General features: G+C 43.4%; 1 protein-coding gene across 1 annotated transcript in view; it reads right to left on the bottom strand.

Moving 5' to 3' along the window:
- Window positions 1–2,444: 2,444 nt before the first annotated feature.
- Window positions 2,445–12,466, bottom strand: part of CRADD (CARD and death domain containing adaptor protein) — an 82,017-nt gene continuing 71,995 nt past the window's right edge. Inside the window, exon 3 of the mRNA XM_074575036.1 lies at window positions 2,445–2,961. Coding sequence (XP_074431137.1) covers window positions 2,666–2,961 — 296 coding nt within the window. The 3' untranslated portion in view covers window positions 2,445–2,665. The remainder of the gene's footprint in view (window positions 2,962–12,466) is intronic.

The following is a 12,466-nucleotide window of genomic DNA, read 5'->3' as shown; positions in this document are numbered from 1 at the left end:
TGGCTCCTGTCACTTCGGTACCACTGCCGGGATGCAGGATTCAGCCCACCTAAAGCCCAGTTTAAAGACTGTGGGGAAACTACCTGACGAGATAGTGACCCATCAGGTTTCCAGTGGCCCCTAGTAGATCCACAGAAGGATACCTGGATTGCAAGGAAGGCTTCTTTGGCATGAGACTCCACACCTACTCCAGGCTGTTTTCTTAATCATTAAAAATGCTCTAAATATATTAGTTATGGATAACCTGACATTGGTCTAACAAATCAGGAACATGAAATACAAAGTTCATGTAAAGAAGGTGGTACTAGGGCCCTGTGAGTGTGCCCATTACACTGCTCTACCATCCAGACTGGTTGCCTTCCCGGAGCACTGCCTTCAGGCTGGGTTAACTGGGAATGTCTCCTTTGCAGACCAGTCTGTATTAAGACTTGGTCCGTGCCAGCTCAGAACAAGGTAAGGTACTTACATTTATATGACCGGGAGCCAGCTTCTTCCTCTACGTGATTTCAGTAGTTTCTTCCATCTCTAGCTTTTGTTCCTCCAAACTGCTGCCAGGGACACTGCTTTTCCCCTCTTCCCTAACACGCAGACCATGCTCCTGCCCGTCTCACGGGCAGAATTGCTTCAGAGTCCTCATCACACTCCCCATGCTGGGCCACGCTCATCTCAATTTGCCAAATGCCTGTACACCACCTCTAGGATGATTTTCAACCAAAAAGGAATACGCTGGCATTAAAGCATCATGAAACAGAAAAATAAATAAATCCCAAGGCCTAAACTTATTTACATTGTTTATTTGGGACTTGTTGATAGCCTTAAACCCTGTAAGTAGCCATAACAGGATATGATTAGTTAAGATCTGAGTGAGGTATAACAGGATCATGATTTACTGAAGGTCAGAACTGTATGCAGAAGATTAAAACCAAAATACCATCAGACTGCTCTGGGACCTGTAGGAGCTGATACTGCCAGGATATGTTTTCTGTTTCCATGCTTCTTAAAAACAAGGCAGACAGCGTGTCCTTAAAATCTCTTTGTCTTTCCTAATTTCCCAGACGTCTTCCAAAATCCGGGCACAGGAAGAATTAAAAAAAAAAAAAAAAAAAAAAAAAAAAAAAAAAAGGCAGTAAAGTTCATTCATGCTCCAATAAAGACTTCTGACAAGGCTGTTAAGCTGTTAAATTATACGGGGCAGATCGTGTAGGATGGGAAGTAACTTGGCAAAGACTCTGCAGATGAAAGAGTCTACCAGAACTTGCTCATAAATAGACCTTGGATGCAGGAAACCCTGCATCCAAACTTTGTTCCTCGTTTACTGTACAGCAAACTGCCCAGGGAGAATTAAAATGCATTCTGCCTCTTATCAGCAGGCCTCAGAGAGCAGCTGGTCACTTCCATTGCCTTTGGATGCGTACCCTGTGGACTGATCGCCACTTACCTGATCAGCAAAAACCTCAGTGGTTTCTTCCAGCAGGAAGAAAAACTCCCTGCCAGGAGGGGAGGAGGAGAAAAGCCCAAGCTTTACCTTTCTTCTGGATAAAATCTAATCATCACTGGTGGTACGATTACAGCTGGCAAAGAACTAGGGACGGGAGTGTCGAAGCTGCCCCCATTAGGTGCAGAAAAGCTGGCAGAACGCAAATGAGCCTGGTGGATGGCACAAGCTGGAAGGAGAGGAGTGGGGAGTTCATCTTGACCAGCAAAGACCTGCAAGTTTCAGTACCCCGTTGGGCACGCGGTGGTCAGAGAAAGGTGCCTATGACACTCAGCCTAAGAGTAAAACTCCTGTGAAACAAGATTGCCTGGATCCAGAACATAGTATAAAGACTCAGCAGGCACCTGATTGTCTCCCAGTTTATCAGCAGAGACAAACACGGACAACTTAGAAGTTGTCTCATTTTTTATGCCCCTTCTTGCTCTGTTTGCCGTCTCCTGCCTATCTTCTGGTCACTTTTAAACCATGTGTCTTACTAAGAACTCCCCACCCGTGCTATGCTAAGAGATGGCATATATGCACACTGCCTGTCTCCTTGCAGAAACGCATTAAATAATAACTGGAAAAAGCCTCACAGGCACACTAGGTTCCAGTTACTTCCACTTAGGGCCAATTTCAAAGGCAGACTAAGGTGGCAGCCATCTATCCTAGCAAGAAACCGTAGGTGCTAAAACTTTTATAAATGTGAAATTAGCCACCTGCAATAACCGTTGTAAAATTGTTAAATTAGTAACAGTGATTATTCTCATTTCTTGCTGGGATATCAGGGAACTAGCATGGAACAGCAGTAAAAAAGGCTCCTACATAGTCCAGAAAATAGGTTAAACCAAGTGTTGCTCCCGCAATGAAACCAGAAACCTTGCTGAACTCACTGCAGGGCCTCCTGCTTGCAAGGACTTTAAGTGTCACCCTATATCCCCACTGGAATAGTACAAAAGCGAACAGGAAAGAGTGATCCATTTTTTAATGCCTGCTAAAAATTAATCTGGCATGAAAAGAATTACAAGTCACAAGATGCCACAGAAAACTGGAATGTTTAAGCTTAATAAAACCACACTTCCCAACCCCATTTTTTTCCAGTTTGAGGTGTCAGATCTTCAGTATACATTTCAGTGAATCCTCTAATTAATTTAACAAGTTACTTGAAAGCTCGCAATCAATAGCAAAGCTTCACTCCAGCATGTACTGTATCACAGAAGGATCCACTTCTTCTGCCATCAGACCGGCTTGGAGATTTTGGATTGTGGCTTTTTTCCCCAAACGCTGTCTCCACAGGACAAATGCAGCTACGATCTGTGACTGCAGGTTGTGAGGGTGATTGACTTTACATCGATAGATGTCAGTATGGGACAAACCCAGGCACAGAACTATATGCTCCCATTCGGGTCCCAGTCTCCTCGCAAGCTTGTTCAGCTGCTGATCTGTTGGTGAAGTCTTCAAAATACATGGTGCGATTTCAGTTACAGCTGTGAAAAAAGAGAAAGAAAATGCGTACACATCTCACTAGGTAATGATGTAAACACCAACATAAGACCTTGACAAAAGAGGGAATAAGCAAAGCTGAGGTGAAATAATTCATTAATTAAAGAAACAGAATACATACTCACATGGAAAAATTAACTACATAATCAAGCAGAATATTAATTAGAAGAAAAATAATGCTCTGCGGACCATACTAGGGAGCCTTGAGGGTTTGTGTGTCAATAATCCAGATACCAGAATTCTACTCCAAAGCCAAGACTTCCAAAAGTAATTATAGATTTTGGGGAACACGTTTCCAGCAGCCATCACCCTCTGAAAATCAATCTGCTTGCACCAGTATGATATAGTGACTAATGACAAATATGGGACCAATAACATCTTATTACTCCTATCCTGTGACTCTGGTTATATACTTCAGAAATAACTTTGATTCCTTAGTTACTAGGTAGTACTCCATTTTTTGCTGAGGGCTCTTCACAGGAAATTCTTCTGTCTCCTAAGATGCTACTTACCCTTTGTGCTCTGTCATACACGGCAAACTCATCTTGAGGAGACCAGCTCTGGGGGCTTTTCTTCTATTTGAATGAACCCATAAGCACGGTTCAGGGGAATCCAAATGAACAGGGCATCAGCACTGTTCCCCAATACAAATTATGCTTCCTTATCCCTCATCCCAGTTGTAGTTACACACCTGAAAACAGGCATGTATATCCTACAGCCCCACTCACCTGGCCTCCTTGAGGCTGTTCTGAGGAGAGTGCAAGGAAGACCCATGTTCTCTCAGAGATTTCTGCCCTATGTCCCTTCGTATTGCCCAAGTACCCAACATGCCCCAGAGCGCATTCTTCACCCGAGAAGATGGCTCGGTACCATCAAAGTGGTACCTGAGCCATGGAGGACAGGACCAACACGACTATCAAACCAGCTTTCACAGGAAGCATGAAGGTAGCTGTAATTACCAGCGGTAAAAATCTCTTAGGGACCGAATCAAGTATTTCTTACAAACACAAGTGATCCCTTTGTGTGTGCCCTACAGTAATCTGATCATTTAAAAAAAAAAAAAAAAAAAGCATTGATACAGTGTTAATAGAACAGTGAGAGAATACAGTGCTATTCAGAAACATGCTGTACGGGATCCATCTCACGTAACTACAGATAGCCTCTTCTGAACTAATTATACTAGGATTAGTTATCGCTTAGGAGAGAAACAGACCGTTCTAGAACACAATCCATCTCACTGGAAAGAAGATGCCTAAAATAATCAGATGAATTACTCCCCTAAACGTGCACATTTCTCTCCATTGACTGTAAAAGGAGCGCTGGGAAAAAGCTCAGATGTTGACGTCGACACTGTAAACACCCAGTGCTGGTGAAATGATTCTCTGCCTGTAAATTCAAGCCACATACCAGTTGCTTTAAAAAGGTATATTTACAAAAGCAGCATAGGATACCTATAAAGCATATTTGCTCTTCGATACCCTTTGCGATCACAAGCTGAAATGAAGGGTCAATGTAGCCCTGCAATTGCTGCTCTACTTCTGTTGCTGAAGATACTGCATCAAAACAGAGCAAAAATATCCCCAAGAAAATGCTAATTATAGCCTGTCCGTCTGAAGCAGCAGACTCCCTACAGAAGAGCCGCTTTGCAAAATCTAATTTATAGCTCCAATATCATGCTCGCAGTCTCCACTACAGCAGAACAGCAACACTAGAAAGCACCACTCCTTCATTTTATCAAAAGTAATTGTTTTTGCATAGAATACCCAGAGCCTGGAAACGTTTGTACAATTTAAGCCCAATCATACATAAGTACTACACAAAGCTGCTTTGAGTAAAGGGAAAATTGCCTTCTGAAGAGTATTTAGGTCCCTTTGATCTTTCTGTCTCCAGATTGCCAAAGGAAGCCGGGGCAAGTGGCTGGTTCGGGGACAGGGCAGAGGATGCACGGCTCCTGAAAAAGGCTGAGCAATACTGGTGGGGCTGCACTACGCTGTCACATCCCACGGGACACCAGCTCCACAGGTAAGTCAGGACAAGGGGATGCCTTTTGTGAATGCAAATACTTGAGAATAACTAAAATTTAAACTAAATATAGCTACACTGTGCTGTCGGCAACACTGCCTTTTGATATTAAATCCTTGTATTGTCTTACTGAGTCTAAAGCGGCGTGCCCGAAGGAGCGCTACGTGCCAGCCTGGGCTTTTTGCTCTCACGCTGGAATTTTTATACTTCATGCTCACTAGCAGAATGATTTTATGATACTGAAATGCGATCAAGCAGGGAGGCCTAACAATAATACATGTCAGCTTGTCCATCCAGCCTTTGATACTAGGCAGATTTTTTTACTACAACAAGTATCTTGCCTTCAGCCTGTTATCAGCCCTTTAATAAGAATAGGAATAAAACCCATCCAGGAAATCTTTTCATCTTATGCTACCATCTGATTCTAATATGGATGTGGAAAATCCTGGGACAGAAGCCAAATGTTAAATTTAATACAAAGGACTGTTATTTTAGTCCCATTTTATTTTCTGTGATAGCTCTTTTTCAGCTCTGATACAAAGTCACTGAGGAAAATCTGAGACAAGTATTACATGATGGGTGATATTATTTAGAGGTATGGAGAAATATTTAGTGAGAACTTTTAGTTATGACAAATGCAAAATCACAAAAAGATTTGGATATGTTCTAGGATTAATGCCACTCTTAATTTAATAAACATAATGGCATTTCAGGTAAAAGGGAAATGTGTTTTCTGTGCTCAGCACCCAAGCTTCTTTGAACACATTGCAAAAACATTAAAGATGCCTTTTTTTAGTTAGGTTTACTACAGACCCTCACTTATAATCTCCATTTGTCAGGAACTGCCTGAGGGAAGTAATGAGACTAGAGCAAAAGTTTCAATTATGCAGATCCTGCAGTTGCATTTGAAAGGTACGTCGTGGAGACTGAGACCTCAATTTTGCAAAAAATGTGAAGCTCTTCTTGCTTTAGGTGGATCCGATGTGGAGGCATCCATGCTTACATCGGGTACATGCTTCAGCTTAGCAAAACGAGCACTGCACTGTCAGAAAGGGGAAGAAGCGGTGCTTGGGGCACCACTGGAGGGTGTTTAGGGTTTCCTTGGAGAAGGCGATTTGTGGTGCTGCCACCTCCAGCGAGGACACCGAGTGAAACACCGTGTCCAGCTAGGGACATGGTCGAGACCGCAAAGTGCCAGGGCCACACGCTGTGGAGATTTAGAGGCTAAAGTCTCGCTGCTCACGCTGAAGCCACGAAGTCCCTGAGGAAATGGGGAGCCGACAGCTTTGTGCTGGGGAGCGAGCCAGCCTGGTGCAGAGCTGCTCTCCCGGGACTGACGGCCAGCGCGCTGGCACGGCTCTTGGGACCATGAAAATCCCCTTTCTCCAGGTTGGCGGTGGGGAGGACACTCTCCATCTTGGTTTTGGAGATTAAACCGACCCAGAGAAAGACCTGCAGCTCCTTCTATTCAAAGTTGCAGCACAAGGGAATGCGCTTCTCCCCATCTCCAGCTCTCACTGGTCAAGGAAGCTCATCCACCCTAAGCTTTCATCCTATCTGTCCCAGTTAAAAAAACAGGAGATGCTGACAACTTCTGGCCTGTGTGTACATCTGTGCTTCCAGACCACTGCACAGACCAGGAGACAGGAGCTGGTGAGCGTGGACAGGAAACAGAACTGGATATAAATAGACAGTATCACAGATATGCACCAGACAAAACAGAGTAACCCAGATACCAAAGCTACATATGGGGCAAAGGCTGCCAGTCGCCGCTTGTGCGTTTCTTTTTCTTCAGGACCTCTCCAGCCTGAAGTAGGAGACTCCAAGAAGATGTTGCAACAAACAGGGGGATGGAAAATAAACTCACCCCAGCTCCCGCTTGGCACAAGTGGGAGGATGCAAGATAAAGTCCAGTGAAAATGGGCTTTGACTCACTTAAAGACTTTTTTTTTTTTTGCTTTTGCTTTCTCATGACATCTCTAGGTGATGAAAAAAAGCTGAGATCATCTCTTAGGCTGTCTTGTGCCATGGGAATATCTTTATCAGCATCGAGGAACTGACCTCCCGCTCTCCATGCTGTTGGAATGCAGTGGGGAGCAAGCGAGATTGGCTCCAACACAGGACACAGCAGCGAAAAGTGCTGAGGCATTTTTGGGTGATCTGTAAACTACCCAGCTGATTCCTCCAGACTGCTGGCAGCCCAAAGTGCCTTACGGTTTTGTCTAAAGGACCCCCCTCCATGTAAGTATGACTTCTCTGCACAACAAAAATGTGTAGAGACACACAAACCAAAAGCATCTGTTGGGAGTTTCAGGGAGTCTTCTCCCTTATGCAGTCAACACATTTTTACATGATGCAACACAAAACCAACTATTTAGCTTTTGCTCTTTGCTGTGTAAAAAGGACTTCGATGGAAATGATGTACCTGAATCCAAAATGCTGAAAAAGTCTCAATCAGCTGCTGCCAAATCCTGCAAGGACAACTCCACAGGCAGTTCAGGAGACAGCTGGGGAGCCAGGGATACAATGGCCCACCTCTTATCTAATAACTACGTAATAAATCTGTCCCTTGGGAAAGGATGTTCTGGGGACTGGTCTCAGCTTCCAGTGCTGCCTCTGTATTTTATCCATTTAAATGACCATGTACATACTCAGTGGATAAGAAGACAGAAGCAGCCCTGGAAGCAGAGATGGGAATCCAGGTCTCTCTGAGCTGTACATCCTAACGCTGAGGCGCACAGTCATGCTCCTCTTAATTCCTTTTCTCCTGATAAATCATTCCAGCAAAAAATATAAAGATTTCCCTGGGAAGGGCCAAGAACGCTTCCCAGCCTCTAGAATGGAGCCTGGTGGAGAGAAAACTCTCCCGGGAATCAAGGGGTGTGCTGAAACAGAGCAAAATTGAATGCAAGAGCCCTTGGCAGAAACAGTGCTAGGCAAATGCTCTAATTTTTATATAATCACATCGGAAACAGGTAGGTGATTTTGGGCTTCAGACCCTGCATAGCTGGAATGAGACTGTAAAAAGGAGTAGTTGCTTAGGCATGCATCTGGCCTCAGCATCTCCTACTGATAGGTGTACAGAGTCCTTCAGTGATCTGGACTCAAGTCACTGTTGTTCACTTGACCCTCTTACCAGATCCTGTTCGTAATTTCTGAAGAGTTCAAAGCAAGCATTTCAGAGTCCTCTTTAATCATCTTTCCTGGCATCTGGAGTACAGTTCTTCCCTGAGAAGTGCTAAAGTTAGATCAAGCAGTTCCACAAGCAGCAAACCGAAGAAGCCTTGTTTCCCCCAGGTGCGAGTTCTACAGCTGACTCGTGCTTCAGGACGTCTCTCCTCCAGCTGCTTACCAATTTGCAAGACATCATGAAATTGCTCCTTTCCACAACAGCAACTAGGCAGGCTTCTTGAAGTTGGCCAACAGGTTCAGAAGCTACTAGGGGTACATGAATACACACAACGGCCCGCAGCAGAGGAGCACACAGCCGTGGTTACTATAGGAAATTAGGCTAAAAGGGACTTTGAAGCTCCACAGAGTCATCGTGGCTACCATGCCAGCAGCCAGTGACATTTGGGGCACTTCAGCTAAAGGCCAACATATATAATAGAGAATCTAGCGTCAGGCTCTGCTTCCCTCCTGCCCCCTCAGAGCACAGTGCACTTGTTCCACAAACCTGAGCCACAGACCCAGCAGTGGGCACTGAACGGGCATGGTCATGGTTGCCAGACTGTGTGCTGTGTGTTTTGGCAGCTGTGCGATGTTCCAGAAATTATTTAATGACTGCATGTCACAATAGCAAACACAACTTGCACACAACCAGGTAATATTTGCTTTAAAGTGAAATCCCCTTGGCCTGAGCACCTCGGTAGAAGTGGGTCAAGCAGCAGAACAACACTTGGCGGATCAGGTTGGGACAGGCTTTCAAGAGCAATGAGGTGGGGTTGCACAACCTGAATTGGAAGGTAAGTATGCAGTGCTCCCACTAATGGAGAGATCGGAGACTTCTGAGAGCCGCAGCCCCCCCTTGAGCCACCAGAGAGGCTGGATGGAAGGGAAAGCAGAGAGTAAGCATTTTGAGGGATCCCAGTGGGGGCTGTAGGTCACTGAAGTCAAAGACGAGATCACGGTGGAGGTCCTGGAGAGAAGGGTCGAATAAACAAATGGTGCTGGGTAACAGCAGGGGGTGGCTTAGCTCAATTTGTTAGAAAAGGGGATAGGAGGTGACAGTGTACGGCTGCTCCTCTGCTTTCTTTTTCAGCTGTTCTCTCCCAACCCTGTCTGAACAGGTGGAACTGCAGGCAAATGCCTGTCCTCTTCCTACAGCGCATCCAAATTCATGAGCTCTAAGCCAGCCTGTGGCAATGAATGACTGGAGTGCCAGATGAGAAAGTATCACGCTGGATGTAAGATACTTGGCAGGCCTGCATGGAGAATGCAGCGCTTACTCCCTCCTGTGCAAGTTAAAAATGATCATGGAGCATTATAAGGTTATTTCGTTGCTGTGAACTTTAGAAGACCCTTTAGAAGGGGCTGATTCGGGGCCTGTTTAAACACAAGAAGCAAGTTCAAATCGCTAATTGGTGAAAAAAGTAGAAGAGACTATCTAGAAACCAACCCCTGCTATATAATTTATGTGTTTCTTTTTTTTCTTGTTGTCGTTGTTGCTAATTAAACACCAGACTGATTCAAAGGCTGGGAAGGGAACATTAGTGTTTTGCAACAGCTCCAAATAATCATGCTCCAGGGAACATGGAAAAATACTTCTCTTCTATGTATCACCTTATAAGTATCTTTTCTACACATCTGCAAACAGCATGGATCACGCAGCCCATTGAAAAGCCACCAGGTCCTCCTCCTGGTGTTGATGGGTTTCAAAAAGCGCTCGACCAAGAAGCGAGAAAAAATTGAACTGTAAATCCTGTACTACTTGAAGACAGATAGCTGACCCCATTATAGATAGATCTTTCCATATATAAAGTTAATACACTCAGATTAAAATAACTTACACAAGAAGATTACAATATCTTGGAGAAGATGTAGAGCCTTCTCCCGCTTTCAGCACGTACATAGCTGTTTCTCTGTCTCTCCTGACAAATGTGAGTGGTGAGTTACATGGGTAGCTGCGAGGCGGAAGACTGTGGTAGCTGTTCCACTTATCCATGTTGGTTGCCTCCTCTGTAGGCTTCTGCTCACTACCAAAGAGCTGCCCACCTCCTTCATCCCATTTGAGGCTATCGGAGGACACCATTTAACGATGGCTGCCAAGCATGTGCTGATCTCTGATCTCTGCTTGGGAACTTCTGCTTCTTCCCCCCATAGAGCTGACTCAGCACAGGGAAATCCCGGGAATGGAAAAACTGCACCTTTGTAGGAACAACAGGCCCTGTTACCTTCCTAAGAATAAATACTATCTTCTCTGATGCCATCAGAATCAAATCTTGGTCAGTTAAATTCCCAGACTAAACTGCAGACTGGACTCTGTACCATAAGCACATTAAAAGAAAAACACCTAAAACAAGGGTTTAGAAAGCAGCACATTTTTTTCAACTGACCACGTTACAGTAAAACAAATTTGAGAGAGAATTTTATGTTCGTCTGAGTATATGCCGCAGTTATGCTTCACAAATGCAGGATTGTAAAGTTTTCGTACCTTGATAATTTCTGATCTGATGAATGCAAACAGTCATTAATATACAGAATGTGTATGAATAAAACCAATCTGTCAATTAATGATCATAAAACACATACTCGTAAGCATGCTTCTATCATGGTAATTTACATTTCCATGTCTTGTAATTAAATTATGAAAGGCACTAATCAAAATGAAAGCAAATATGACTAAATTTTTAAGACTGGCTGCATTCCTCCGCATCGTGCTGTTTTTTTAAGACTTGTATTAAAAGACAGGAAGTTCTCTGTCTTATTTTAAATAAATTGGAATCTAATCCTATGACAGCCAACTTGCAGAATAAATTGTGGCCATGATCCCATGATAATCAAATCTATGGCAACTTTACACAGTCTGCCTCAAGTGACGCAAAATCCACCCATGGTACCACATTCAACTCCTTCCTGCCAAAGGCTTGCTGGGACTCAGCATCACCGGTGTAATTAAAAAGTACATGTATCTTCATTTGTTGGCAATCTCTTCTCCTGTGCGAGCTCTAAAGCATCACGCTTTGTGACATTAAATACATTTTGGGTATTAGGGCAGGCAAAAAAAGACAGCACAAAATTTTTTAAATCTACAGGCAATTCAAGAACGCAGATGTTTCTATTTTGGCTCAATACCAGCAGCTAATTCGTATATTCTTTATCACTTGCTAATGACTGCCTAGTAGCTGCGGATGTGGCAGCAGACTGCTAAAACCTGAAACATCAACATTCAGATCTCGTGACAAAAGTTTTCAACTGTATTCCCACTATTCAGTTCCAGTAGCTACGCAGTTTTCCTGAACTTTTTTTTTAATCTGTTTTACAGGTTTTGTACCACAGATCTCTGCTATACTGATGGCCTTCAGTATTAATCCACGTTAAACAGATTGACAGAGAAGTCCCTAAATAAATTCATGCTGTCTTAAGTTTTCATCCTTTTCAAGCTGTAGGGAGCAATCCCTGGATTTAAGGAGTTGAAAGAAATTGGATTTTCACTTTTTCATTTGTATTTTATTGGGAAGAGCAGGGAGGAAGTTTCAGCAGTTAATAGCGTGGATTTTAATCTGTTTCCCATGCAAAAAATTCAATACAATCCCGCCTAGTATTTCTCTGCTGTTGCATACCATGAATTCAAATAGTTAATTTCATAAATAAAGTGGCGACTGCAGATGCATGCAAAGAAAAGAATACCTATGCAAAGAAAACACAAACACAACACACTATAATAACTGTTCTCTTTTCAAGCAGGAATACCCTACGTTACAGACAGGATTAGACTTAATGATACTGTATTTTTATACTTTTTTACTTTTAGCAGCACTTGATGCTGATGTAGGCCCTGAAATGGAAGTGAAATTAGCTTAATATTTCCTATAGGTTTCTATATTGCTATAAGTAAATAAGCTATATGCATCAGCACTGAAGCCACAGCTAAGACTGGCATCCTTGCGGTGATACCTTTGCTATGAATGCATGAACAGGTTCAGCATGCAGCATTACACTAATGAAGAAAAAAAATTTTTACTCAGTTGGGAGGTTCTGAGGAATACCTGAGCTTTTAGGAATTATTTGGAAGAACTGCTGAAATAGAGATACTGAGCGTTCAGAGCTCGGCCAAAGATTTTTTTTTTTTTCCCCAAATGAACAAATACAACTTGAAAAGTTAAATGGAAAGAAGACGTATGACCGCTTTTTGGAAGCCAGGTGCTACCTTGATTGCCTGAGAGAGGAGAGGTGAGAGTCTGCAGTTCACATGCTGGCAGTTGCAGCAAGAGTCAACTCTAGAAATAATGGTGAAAAAATCAAATT

This window comes from Larus michahellis, chromosome 1 (assembly GCF_964199755.1).
Source record: "Larus michahellis chromosome 1, bLarMic1.1, whole genome shotgun sequence".
In the NCBI taxonomy this organism is placed as follows: domain Eukaryota; kingdom Metazoa; phylum Chordata; class Aves; order Charadriiformes; family Laridae; genus Larus; species Larus michahellis.
Note: the sequence above shows the minus strand (reverse complement) of the source record. Positions and strands in the feature narration are given on the sequence as shown.